This window comes from Aedes albopictus, chromosome 1 (assembly GCF_035046485.1).
Source record: "Aedes albopictus strain Foshan chromosome 1, AalbF5, whole genome shotgun sequence".
In the NCBI taxonomy this organism is placed as follows: Eukaryota; Metazoa; Arthropoda; class Insecta; order Diptera; family Culicidae; genus Aedes; species Aedes albopictus.
In genome coordinates this window covers 319,384,879-319,398,894 of record NC_085136.1, presented here as the reverse complement: position 1 = coordinate 319,398,894, position 14,016 = coordinate 319,384,879, and the positions used below count along the sequence as shown (strand labels likewise).

General features: G+C 39.2%; 2 protein-coding genes across 3 annotated transcripts in view; both read right to left on the bottom strand.

The window, feature by feature from the left end:
- LOC109398559 (uncharacterized) overlaps positions 1-14,016 on the bottom strand; it is a 553,507-nt gene that overhangs the window by 56,580 nt on the left and 482,911 nt on the right. The window lies entirely within an intron of this gene.
- On the bottom strand, positions 4,875-7,145 carry LOC109398558 (hexamerin-1.1). Its single transcript, XM_019670942.3, has one exon. It carries the CDS (start codon positions 7,112-7,114, stop codon positions 4,976-4,978), a length of 2,139 nt encoding a protein of 712 aa, XP_019526487.3. The 5' UTR covers positions 7,115-7,145; the 3' UTR covers positions 4,875-4,975.

Genomic DNA, 14,016 nt, shown 5'->3' with positions numbered 1-14,016 from the left:
TTTTCCTCATTGATTTCTTAAAGAATTTCTTTAAAAACTCCCTAAGGAGTTACTTCGAAAATTATTCGAGAGATTTTTTGGAAATTCCTTCAACCATTTTTTTGAAAGTTCCTGTAGCGTTTTCTCTAAGGGTTCGTACAATAACTTGTTCAAGGATTTCCTTAGGAAGCCTATCTTAGATTTTCCTCGGAAATTCTTCCATGGATTTCTTCTTGAAGCCACCCTGGGACTCAATTGGAAAATCTTGCATAGGTTCCTTAAAACAACCTCCCGGAATTCCTTGAGGAATTCTTCCAGGGACACCATCAGATATTTCTTTTTGATTTCTTTCAGAAATTCCAGAGATTCCCTGAAAAATAAATCCTTAAGACATTCACCTAGAGATTTTTTTAACAAATCGTCTGGGAATTACTTTAAAAATTCATCCAGCAATAACTTAAGGCTTTTAAATTTCATTCAAAAATATTTTCAAAAAAATAAAAAAAAATACTTTGGAAAGTCTTCTAAAGTATTGCATCTGAAATTACTGCATGGATCACTTGCAGAAACTATCCAGTAATTCCTCTTAAATATGTCTAAAAACTGTTTGAGTAAATATTGCAAAGATCACTACAGATATTTCTACATGAATTTAGAATGTATGAATCTAGAGATTCCGCCAGTATTTTTTTTCCAAGGATTCCTCTAGAAAACTTGTGATGAATTCCATGGGTTCTTTCAGAAATATCTGCAAGGGTTCTTTTGAAAAATCCTACATGGATTCGCTCAGAAGATCAGAAATTCAGAATTCCTTCCATAATTTTCAAAAGTTTCCTTCAGAAATTCGTCCACGAATTCCTAGAGAAAATTCATTAATTCCTCTGCAAACCCTTTCATAAGTTTTATCAAAAAATCACAGAAAATCTTCAATGAGTTTTTGTTTAATAAATTGATGGATTCCTCACCAAACTCCTCCTGGAATTTTTTCAGGGATTCCTTCAGAAATTACTCAACGAATTATTCCATGAAATCTTTCAAAAATTTAGAAGTTTTTTGAAGAAATTCCTCCTGTGGTTCCTTCAGATTTCTCGTCAGAAAAGTCCTCACTCGAAAATTGCTCGAAGCACTTTTTTTGAAAGTCAAAACCTCCATCAGAAATTTTCCCAGAGATTCCTTCATGGAAACTTCTAGAGATTTCTGCGAAGATCATAGAGATTCGTTCGGGAGTTCCGTCGGGTATTCCTGTATGTTTCTTTTTCCTCTAGGAGTTTTGTTTTTCCAGGAATTCAGCTATAACATTCTCAAGTTGATCTGCCTCCTGCCAAGGAATTTCCTCTGGTATTCCTCCACAAATTTGTTTAGAAAATGCTCCTTTGCAATCTCCAGGAAATTTCCTTTGAACTCTTCAGATATTCCTCTGAACCCTTTTTGAATTAGTTTAAAAATTGCTTTAGAAATTTGTGTAGAAATTCCACTAGAGATTCGCTCAGAAATTCCAGCAGAGATTTCTTAAAAAATGTTTAATGTCCCTAAAATCATCCAAAACCCCATAATACCTTTTGAAATACCCTTGCAAGTCCCTTAAAACTCCCTGAAACGCTCTTGAAACCCTCTGAGAAACCCTTAAAGTCCCTTGTGTTAATGTGAAACCTCCGGATTTTTTTTGAAACCCTCTGAATCAGCACCCTTTATACCAGTTTGCTCCCTTGAAAATGCTGCGCCTTCTTAAGAATTATGCCAGGAAACCTCTTCACGATTTTTTCTGTTATTATCACGAAATTGGCAGTCTCACAGGAATTCTTTTTATGGGTTCAGCTAATTTTTTTTTTCTAAAGATTCCTCCGAGAATTATTCTAGATTTTTTTCTGTCTCTTGTACTTCTTTAGGATTTTATCCAAGAATATCTTCAAAAACTATGGCCAGAAATTCTTTTGTATTTTTTTTTGTGGAATTTTCTTTTTTTTTTCAGCACATTTGCAAGATTTCCGTGAAACGATTTCAGCAAAAATTCGTCCAAAGATTCCAACAGGTATGTCTTAAGACCATGTATTTCTCCAGGAAATCCTACACACAGGAATTCCTTCGGTAATTTTCCTTGGGTTTTTCTGGGATTCGTTCCAAGATTTTCAGAAAAAAAAATCCTTCAAGAATTACTACAGAAATAGATTCACGTATTTTTTTAACACTTCTGTAATGTTTTCCAGGAGTTTTTCTTTGGGATTTCTTCAGGAATTCTTTTAAAAAATATTAAGAAATTTGTCTATGAATTTTTTTCAACAATTCCTTCAAAGGTTTCGTCAAAAGATGCAATTCAAGGAGAAGTTTTTTTTAACGGAGATTTGAATTTCTTTCAGAAATGTTTATGTAGCTTTCCGTCAGAATTTTAGAAAAAAAAATTCGGAACCCATTCAGGTTTTATTGTTGAAATTACTCCAGAGAATTCCAGAGGCACTTATTTGGATATTCCTTTAGACAATTTTCAAGAGATTTTTCTGGAAATTCTTCCAGAAGTTACTTTTGAAGCTCCTCAGGGATTGCTTATGATTTATATAATTTTTTTATTAGGGATTCTTTCGCATTTTTTTACCGGTGATACTTTAGAAATTTCTCCAAAGATTCTTCCGGCCATTCCTGAAAAAAATATTCCAGACTCTATTCCATGGTATTTTTCAAGAATGTTTTTTATTTGCAAGAAAATCTTCTATGAATACTTGCCGAAAGTTCTCTAGTTCTTCCAGGTGTTCAGAGATTCTTTATAAATAGTGAAAATATTTATTTTCACGAAATTCTTCAGCGATTCACTAAAAAAATCCTTTTTTTTTATTTGTTTCTGCAAGATTAACTTCAGATTTTTTCCTGGTAGTACTTCAAGAATTTTTGTGTAATGATCCCTTCAGAAATTATATAGGAAATTCTCCTAAAAAAATCTTCAAAGGTATCTCCAGGAGTTTTTCCAAGGATTCCTTAGGAAAAAATTCTGGGATCTCTCATAAATTGATTGAAATTTTTTTTTCCAGAATTCCCCCCAGCAACTTTGTCAGCATTTTCTATAGTGATTCAAGAATATATTCTCAAGAGACTGTTTCAAAAATTCCTCGACGGATTTCTTTAGGAATCCCTCTAGAAATTTCTCAACATATTTGTCCTTCAAATTCATTCTAATATTCCTCTGGAAGTTACCCATGATTTTTTTTTTGCTATAAATTAGCATCTTCAGGTATTTTCCCGGGCAATCATTCAGGAATTTCTTCACAGATGACCTCTGATTTTTTTTCAGGAATCCTTCAACAAAAGCTCAAGAATTTCTTCTAGGATTCATCAAAAGTACCACCAGGAGTTTTTTTTTAAGGGGATTGCGTCAGACAGTCCTCCAGATATTTTTTTCAGAAATTGCTTGAGGGATTCTTGTAAGAGTTCTTCCAGTACGTTTTCTGTTATTTATAGATGAGCTTCTGAAAAATCCATGGAGAAATATATGAAACAATTCCTGCAGAAATCTCTGAAGGAATCTCAAAAGATATTACTAACGGAAACGCAATTCTAAAAAAATCATTGAACGAATTTCTACAGGAGTGAATTTTTTTTCCAAGGAACTACTGGGTGAACCCTTGGAAGAATTTTGGAAGGAAGCCCTGTGGAATTTTTGATTAAATTTAAAAAAAATCAGGAATTAACTTTCGACGAAATCTCTTGCTGAAACTTCTGGAGAAATCCCTAAAATTTTGAATAAATTTTTGGAGAATAGAGAACTTCTGGAATTTTTTTTATGTTGAATTCCCAGAAAAGTTTATTGAGGATTTTTTTTGGGAAAATTCCTGCAGAAATCTTTTGATATTATTTTTGACAGTATTCCTGGAGCACTCTGACATGAATTTCTGTATGAATACATGGAAAATGGCTAGAGAAGCTGCTGTAGAAATCTCTAGAAGATATTATCGAGATATTTCTTATGGAGTTTAAGTAGATATTAATAGGAGTCATTTCTGAACAAATTCGTTAAACAATCTGTGGGGAAATTTTTAAAGTTATGCCTAGAGAAAATACCGGAATTTTCTGGGTTTATACATAGAAAAACATCTTGAGGAAATGCTAAAAGAATCTCGGTATGAATTTCTGTTGGAGTTTTTGGAAGAATTTCTGTCTGAATCACTCTAAAAGTAATAATAGAGATATACTGGAGGATACCTGATAATATTCCCGCAAAAAAAATAATGGAATTCCTAGAGTAATCCCTGAATTTCTGTTGGACTTATTGAAAAAATACCTGTACACATTTCAGAAGGAATCTCTGGGAGATTTTCCGAAGAAACTACTGAAGGAATCCCTTTTAAAAACTCTGAAAGAATCGCACTTTCGATAAATTTCCGAATGATTTTCTAAACGAATCCCTAAAAGAGCTTTGAAAGTATTCCTTGGTGGAGTTTCATGACGAACTCCTGAAAAAACCAAATAAAAAGAATTCTGGAAAACAAATTTGGAGAAAATTCTTGTGCGAATACTGAGAGAAATTTCTACAAAAACCCAAAAAAAATGTCTAAACAAATCGCTGGAGAGGTTTGGCAGAATTTAGGACTGATTTTCTGAATTTCATGGATCAATATCCGTAAAAATCCATACAATACTTCTCAAAAGACTCTTTGAACAAATTTATGGAGGAATTTCAAAAATAATTTCTGAAGGAATTTTCGGATTTTTTTTTTTTTGAGAATTGCTGGAAAAGTTTCTGAAGGAAATTTTGGAAAACAGGAAGTCTGCGGAAGGTTCTCTAAGGAAACCCTTAGAACATTTCTGAAAAAATAAGTTTTTTTTCCAAGGAATTGCTGAAAGCCAATTCGAATTTTTAAAGGGTGGCCAAAACAAACTGCGATATTCTTTCAAAAGTGACACACAGCATATAACATTAACAACATAAATTCAATATATTCAGTAAACCATTTTCGCAAATCATTTCACACAACTCTTACCGGTGGCCGTACAATCCTGCTTCCACCCTTCCTCAATGAACGGCATTGATCTCCTTCTCGTTCTTGTGGAAGACCATCGCATCGTAGTAGTACATGTTCGGGGTGAACCAGACCTTCTCGTCGATCGGCCGGTCGAACGGATATCCGAACGGAAGCGAGTCGACATAGCGTGCTCCCGATCCCACACCGCAGTTCAGCGTGTAGTCGTAGCCCTCGTGCTGCGGGGTGCTGGGAGCATGGTACGGTGAAACGATGAAGTACAACTGGAACGGCATACCGCCCTTCTTGCCCTTGGGTAGCATCAAGCGGGCCGGGAATCCACAGTGGGCTTCGGTCATGTCCAGTGGGAACTTCTTGACGCCGTTGTACGCATCCATGACCCACTTGTACAGCTCGTAGTACGGGGTGCGATCCTGCACGAACATCGAGAACTGAGTCGAGTCACGGGTGATCAAGTTCTTGCCGACAACGAAGTCGTACGGGAAGACATCCAGAAGGTAGAAGTTCTCGCGGTTCTCGTTGACTCCGTAGATGTGTCCGTACTGGTCGTACTTGGGTGCCAGGTAGACGCGGACAACGCCCTTGGTGACCTTCTCGGACACAACGTTCAGCTTGAAGGTGAATGGCATATGGTTGAGACGCCATTGGCGGGCTTTGATGACGAAGTCCTCTCCCTGGTAGTGAGCGATCTTGCCGAACTTCTTGATGTCCGATCCCTTCATGGTGGTGTCGTCGAAGACTTCAACGTCAACGGCATTGGTGATGTCAGCGTCGGAGCGGTCGAAGTAGGTGACCAGTTTGTCGACCTCAACGGACTCAACCTTGACTCCGGGGAAGTTCAGCTCGTCGTAGGTGTAGTGCGGCAGATGATCCTTGAATTCCCAGTACCAGTGGATGATACGCTTGTACAGCTGGAAGAACATCGGGTCACGCAGGGAGGTTTCGTAGTGTTCCAGGACACTTGGGATGACTTTGTGATCATCGAAGTGCTCAACGGAGGCTCCCAGCAGAATGCGAGCGATCTGGCCGACGTATTTGTAGTAGCGAGTGTTGACGCTGTCCGGGTTGCCCTGGATGACGTTTCCGAGGTATTCGATGGATTCCGGCTTGGTCAGGTCGACGTGGGTTCCATCGGGCATGACCAGGTATCCTTGATCAATGACTTCGCGGATGCGGTGCTCGTAGTCAATCAGCTCATCGATCTCGTAGTAGTTTTCGGGAGTGTAGACGTAGTGGTTGTTATCACGAGATGGGAACGCAACTCCGTTGTAGTAGTGCATGTTGGGGTAGTATCCTGTGGGGAGGGGTTTGTACCACGAGAACTCTGGGATGGTTCCAAGGTCGTTGGACAAGCGTTCCATGTAGTAGCGAGCGAGCAGCTGCTGGTGCTTGAACAGGAACAGTTCTCCGCGGCGGTCCTTGTACAGGCCGAATTCCTTGCCGCCCATCCAGAATGGGTAGTCAGCGTGGAAGTAGAAGTAGTACGTGTTCAGGCCGATATCTTCGGTGAAGTAGGAAACCTTCTGATCAACGTTGGTGTGCACATACCAGCCAGTGTAGTTGGTTGGGATGACAACAGTGTAGGCGTCATCGACCTTCTTCATGCCGTAGAATCCTTGCATTTTGTATTGGGAAGCCTTCTGGACAACTTCAGTGTTGAAGAAGTAGTACGGATAGATTTCGTAGGGTGCTGGCAGCTCCAGACCGGCTAAGTCCTTTCGGTGGAGTAGAGCAACAGTGATGGCGTATACGAACATGCCTTCGTTCACGTGGAAACGGGCCCAGACAATCGATTTGTAGAAGGTGTCCCAATCCTTGGCGTAGTAGAACAGGTGGAACAAAGCGATGGCCTGCTCACGGTGGGTATAATGGAAGACGCTGAAGATCTCATCGAACGGCAGCATTCCATGCTTGTAGAACTCGACGAATTCCTTGATCGCCTCGACGTTGGTGTAGTGATCGTAGTTTTCCTCGATTTTGTACTCCTTGGACACCTCCCACAGTTCGGTGTGCACTTCGTGCTGGTGGACATGCTGGAAAACTTCCAACAGCTGCTTCTGCTTCACCAGAAAATCCTTGTCCGCGTACGTAATCTTGTCCTCCGGGACAACGACGTAACCTGCAGCCAGAGCTACGAGGCCCGCCAACGCTACCAGTGTGATCGCCTTCATGTCGTAACGACTTGTGCTGTCTTCCCATTAATTCGGCATCGATTTTTATACCTTCCCAAATCAGCTTCCAATGACCTCTACCTGGTCGAAAATGCACTTCTAAAGGCGATAATCACGTTGCCAACCGGCGGCGGGCAGTCCTGTGCACAATGCACATCGCACATACATAGCCGCAGTTCGATTACGGAGAAAATAGAGCGCACGAGAATCGAAGATAATTATTTAACATTCGACAACATAATTTATTTATAAATCGACATTATCATCTCCCGTGGGAATATTATCTTGCTGAATTGAATCGAAGCGGTGCATTTTGCACTCGAATTCGGTTTCGGATTGGTGCGGCGCGCGAGTTCGGCGGCCCTGTGAGTAGATGAGTATCATTTCATCCGAGTTCTGAAAATAAGCAACTGATTGCAACGATTTTCGATTAATTTCAGACACAACAAACAGCTTGGGTCGGTCAATTTTCGTACACGCTAGCTATTGAATAAAAATCTGGCCGGCTTTATTCGGTTTCGGGCATGCTTCAGGGCGTACTGCCAGTCCAAGCCACTTCCGGATTGGACGTCGACGACGACGATGACGCCAACCAGGTGGGACCTCATTGCCGTTTCGAATCTGCATCCACTCCGGTCGAACATATTTTATTATGCATTAAGGAATAAGCCGATATTTTATTGCCTTCTGTCAGTGGGAATTTGTGTTCCATGTTTAAGGCCATGAGGAGCACCGGGTTCAACAACTGCACCGGGTTCGGTATCTATGTAGTGTATCTACCTGGTCCGTGTTCTAATGTCGATTTCCTCCGGACACAGGACGGATGTGCAATGGAACCACTAGTGTGGCATCACCAAAGGGCATGTTTGCGTAATGGAGTTTTGAGCTCCATTTGCTCGGGCCGGAGTCAAGCAGATGAAACGTGTTCTTGTGATTCTTCGATCCCACAGGGGTTGAGTAAAAGCGTTACGAGAGAGAACATTTTTGAGATCTACGAGTTGATAGAAGACAATCGATTTCATGTGGCTGGTACTTTGGTTGAGTTCGATTTTGTTTCCATTCAATGTATGTAGGAAGAGGGGCTTTCTACCTGGTTGTACCAAGATTAGTGTGTTCATGTTTTTGGGTGCACATTTGGCTTATAAATTTTGGTCGAATTACGATAATTATTTTTTTTAAGAATTTATGGATACATATAAAATCCTTGCCAAGCAAGTAAAAGCTCGAATAAAGAGAGTTCATCATGAACTAAGCAACTTGTTAGAGATTGCTCTGTGAATATTTGAGCTGCTTTTTTTTTTATCTGTATTAACGAGATTTTTAGCCCTAGACTAGTTCATCTCGGGACCCACGCTTTACTTCCCTTCCGAAGGAAGAACTCACATTTTGTGAGTTTGTCGGGAGTGGGATTCGATCCCAGGTCCTCGGCGTGATAGTCAAGTGTTCTAACCATCACACCAGATCCGCTCCATTTGAGCTGCTTTATTTTAAGTATAATTATCTGAATTTGAAAGTTCACAGGTGGTAGTCGGATAGCCTTTTAAGCATCTTCTGACAGAAATTTCTCAAAATAAATGTAAAAACAAAAATGCACTTTCGGATGCATCACAAGCTTTTTGTTCGTTGGTATGGTGAAATATGTCTCAACTTGCATTACATTAAGAACACACACGATGATCCTATGTTGATTTAACTAGATCTTTTGGCTGACGTACCGTTGTGCTGCTGAAGATACTTGACAAAGCTTTAAGTCAATCCTGGTTTACTATAGTACTGGTTTACTAAAGTAGCGTTTGATCTAGTTTGAATTCGTAACGCGGGCGTAAATTTCCAAAATTCCAAAATTCTCTATTTTTTTTATGTCCCCAATTCCTAAATTCATTAATTCCGAAATTTTAAAATTCCTAGTTACTCAAATCCTAAATTCCTAAATTCTTAAACACCCAAATTCAAAAATTCTTAAATTTCGATTTTTTTTTTTATTTTTGAAAATGGAAAATGGCCATATATTCCGGAATACGTTGTTGAGATAGTGCTAGTGGTTTTTGAAGGCTGTTGATTTCGAGAGAATGATTCATATTTTCAGTGGTAATTGGTTATTCTTAGTGAAAGGTAATGATATCGGAAACAAATGAGAAGTTCTAAAAATAAATTGGGTAGTGTGGATGAAAATAGGAGCTTCAGAATAGGTTTTCAAACGACCAATTATTCCTGCAACAAGATTGTGCTCTTGGAAGCATCTGATATCGCAAATGAACTTGAATATTTTGCTTTTCATTAGAAAATTACTGATAATTTGAACGATTACTCTGAGCAAATATTTTATTAACTCCTTCACTATTTTTATGGATGATTGGAAGAAATTCTAGAGAACCTCTTTATAAAACCACAAAACCTACTCATAGTAAAAGTTTCAGAATTCTTTCATAAATTATTACAGAAGCTTTTGTAGAGCATCTAGTAAATGCAATAGCAACTACTTCCTGATTGTCTGTGAAAATGTCTCACAGCATTCATCTAACAGACTCTTAACAAGTTTATGTAGCAATTTCTCTACAAATTCTACCAGGAATTTTCAAAAAAAAAAATCTATAGATTACCTAAGAAAATGTTCCAAGCATTCCACCATGGATAACTCCGATCATTCTTACAGAAACTACTCCAAAAAATCTTCTAAGGCCTCCTACCTATAGTATTCGATTTGCAGGATCATTTCGAAAATCGTATCCATGATTCCAGCATCTTCTTCTTCTTCTTCTTCTTCTTCTTCTTCTTCTTCTTCTTCTTCTTGGCGTTATATTTTAACTGGGACAAAGCCTTTTTATCGATTCTTTACGCCCTATGAAACCAAGGAAATTTCCATTGAAAACTTGATCGACTGTGAATCAAGCCCATTGCAAAAGTTTCCTGAAGATTCCACCACATCAGGTTTATTTCATTACACCCGATTCTATTTTTGCACGGGTCTGGTGTTCACTATAAATCAGTCATTTTCCGACCAATTCTCATGAAATTTTGTACACTGACAGTACTAACCGTACCTACATGTGTACAAAATTTCATGAAAATCGATTAAAAATTGACTGAGTTATAGCGAAAACCAGACCCGTGCAAAAAAAGAATCGGGTGTATCTAGATCCTTGCGGAAAGTTCTCCAAACTCATACAATGTTTTCATAGCTTGGTTTGAGATTTCTTCATGGAATATTCCAATAACATTTTTTTTTCAAAAATTCCTCCTGTAATACGCATTTTCAGAGATTTTACCAAGGATTCATTCAATAATTATTCTGGCATTACGACTAAATATTATTGCTGGAATTGCTCTATCAATTTCTGCTGTAATCTATACACGGATTTCTCCTGAAATGTAGCATTCACGAATTATTTTAGGAACTACTATTGGGATTACTCCAGGACTGCTACTGGGATCGCTCTAGACATTTCTGGCAGAAATCCTCCATGACTTTCCTGGGTTTTCCATGCAATACCTGCATGCAATCATCCAGAAATTCCTGGTTATAAATGGAGAAGTTCTTGCTGAAAATGTTTGAAAAATTCCCGCAACAGTTCCCGAAGAAATTTTAGTAGGATTTTCTAAAAGAATTCCAGATGTAATTATTGGATTACTTCAAGAGAACTTCCTTGATGAAATCCAGAAAGAATCTTAGAAGAAGTTTTCGAAAGAACCCCAGCAGGCTTCCCTACAAAAATTCCAAGAGGATTCGTTGGAAAAATCTTTTCAGAAATCCTCTTGAAATTCCAGACTTTTTTCCATGGAAATTCTCTAATTGTTTCCCCATAAAGCCTTCTGATGATTTATCCATAAGTTTTTGCTCCATAATTGCTGAAAAAATACCTTCAAGGATTCCTCTAGGAATTCCTCCTGTGATTTGTCCAGGGGTTTCTCTTAGAATCTTCTGATGAATTCCTTCAGGGATTTTTTCAAGTACTCTTGCAATAGTTTCTCCAGTGATTTCTTTACGAATTGGTTTAAATATAGATCCCGAAAAACATCCGAGAATTCCTCCTCTGATACTTTCGGAGATTTTTCCAAAAATTGATCCAATAACTCTTCTGACATTACCACTAAGAATTCTTGCTGGGATTCCTTCAGCAATTCATGGATTTCTACACAAATATAGTATTCCTACTGCGAATGCTCTTGAGATTATTTTAGGAAATATTGCTGGGATTTATCCAGGACTGTTACTGGGATTCCTCTTGACATTTCTTGCAAGAATTCTGCAGGATTTTTCGGGGTTTCCATTGCAGGGAATTTTCTAGAAATTTCTGGTAGAAACTGGAGATATTACTACTGAAAAAACTGAAAAAATCGAAGAAGTTTTAGTAGGATGTCCTGAAGGAATTCCAGTAGTAATTACTGGATCACTTTAAGAGTTCTTCCTTGAGGAATCTCAGGAGGTCTTCTTGAAGGAATCCTAGAGTTTTCGGAGGGGCATCAACTTGCATTTCTAGAGGCCCTCCAAGAGGACGTAAAAACTTGAAGTATTGTTTGGCAAAGTACGTTTAATTGACAAATTGAGATATAAATTTGTGGAAAATTATCACTTGTTTTGGTGGGATTTGAACTCACGACTCCGTATCGCTAGTCCAGCGCTTTAACCAACTAAGTCACAGAACAAGTTACAACTCAAAGGAATAGAAAGTTAGACTGGATTCCAAGCACCACCCTAACCGGGTCCGTCTTTCACAACTTTATCTCTCTTTCGGCTCTTATGTAGATGTCAATCTCCCGCACTCTCGGGGCCTACAAACAACAAGTGTGAGCGTATTATTTTTAAAATGTTGATATCAAAGCTCGACTGACACATACTTCGTCACCAACCATCCGATGGGTGCAAAATCAGTATGCGATAATCGTAACCTTTTTTGTGGCTTGGTTGGTTAAATCGCCGGACTAGCGATACGGAGTCGTGAGTTCGAATCCCACCAAAACAAGTGGTATTTTTTTCACAAATTTATCTCTCTATTCGTCAATTAAACGTACTTTGCCTAGAAAATGCTTGTTACGTCTTCTTCAGACATGCTGGCCGACTGGTGTAGCCGGAAAGGGCAATAAATTTATCACCAAGAGGAATTACTGAAAAAAGAAATTCGAGAATTTCTGCTATAAATTTCTACTGGGATTTCTCCATGGATTTCTTCAATGAATCCTAGTGATATTGTTCAGGTTGTTTTTCTTAGGCATTTCCGCAGGAAATCTTTTCAGAAAACATCCAGAAATTCTTGCTTCATGATCACCTGCCAGGGTTTATTCAACCATTTTTGCTGCGATTTCTCAAGCATTTCCAGATAACGTTGCTGCAGTTATGCTGCTGGAAGTGCTTCTGGAATTCCTGGAGGATGTTATGCAGAAATTGCTTGAAGAATGCTTTTTGCAGGACTCCCAACACGAATGCCTGGAGGAATCCCAGCAGCACTTCTGGAGCAATTTCAACAAAAATTCGCAAATGAATCGGGAAATGTCCTCCCGATAAATTCAGAGAAGTATCCTTATATAAATTTTGAAGAAATCCCTGAATCCATAGAGAAGTTACAGCATGGATTACTGGATGAATCCTATCAAGCATTACTATAGGAATCTCAACAGGAAAAAACTATTGGACAAAAATTAAGGGATATTGCTAGAGGAATTTTTGGATCAAATCTCTGGAGGAATCACATGAGCAATTTTTGAGGACAATCTTGGGAAATTTACAAGAGAAATTTGTGGAGAAATCTGCCGAGAAAAGCAAAGAGAAACTCTTGGAGGAATCCATGGAGAAGTGTTTGAAAAAAATCCTCCTGGGTCTCCGCTACAATTGCCTGATGGAAAATGCTTGCTGAGATTGCTCCATAAGTTTCTCCAAAAAATTCTATACAAATATTTTCTGTGATTCCTCTAATGATTACTACAGAAATTCCTCTCGTGATTTTGCAGATTTCTCTCTTTAGGATTTTCTCTCGGACTACCAATGTCAAGCAATTTCAGCTGAGCAGTAATTGCTCTTGGGAGTCTTCCTGGAGGGTTCTCAAAAGCAATTACCTGAGGCTTCGGAGCAAGATTTCCTGGTGCAATTCGCAATTATTCAAAACCGTTGAGTATTCGCCGGTTGTTATTGGGGTCTCCAGTTAGCCTAGTGGTTAAGGCTATGGATCGCCAATCCGGAGACGGCGGGTTCGATTCCCGTTCCAGTCAGGAAAATTTTCTCGACTCCCTGGGCATAGTGTATCATTGTACTTGCCACACAATATACAAATTCATGCAATGGTAGGCAAAGAAAGCCCTTCAATTAATAACTGTGGAAGTGCTCAAAGAACACTAATTTGAAGCTAGGCCGGCCAAGTTCCAGTGGGGACGTCGAGCCACAAAGAAGAAGAAGAAGAAGAAGAAGAGTATTCGCCGAACAGCGAGATTTTCAGCTCGTTTGCCCTGGCTAAGGCCGATACGAGTTGAAATCACAGTAGATCCCTTCGAAGCATTTCTTTCCTTTTTCACAAAAATGTATGGTTACTGGAAACATTAACCTTGTAAAACATCAAGTAAAAGTTATTATCCAATAAAATAAAGCGATTCAAATATTAGGTAAAGTTGATGGGTATAACTACCACACCCTGTTTCAAACTAAGGCACAACATGAAGGGATCTCATGCGGATCCAAGGGAATTCCGGACGGTTTCAGGGGGTCTCTTGGGCGTTTCATTAGGTCTCAGAGGGTTCTGAGGGGCTTCAGTGGGTCTCATGGTTGCTTCAAGGGGTCGCAGAGGGGTTCAGAGGGACCTCAGGCGCCCTTCAAGGAATCTCAGGGTGTTTCCAGGGGTGTTCCAAGGGTTTCACGGGCGACTCAGGAGGGCCCAGGGTGTTTCAAGGGGGGTCCAGGAATTTCAGGCGGGCTTCAG

Coding starts and splice junctions, on each gene's coding strand:
- LOC109398558 (XM_019670942.3), bottom strand. CDS start 7,114: ATGAAGGCGATCACACTGGTAGCGTTGGCGGGCCTCGTAGCTCTGGCT.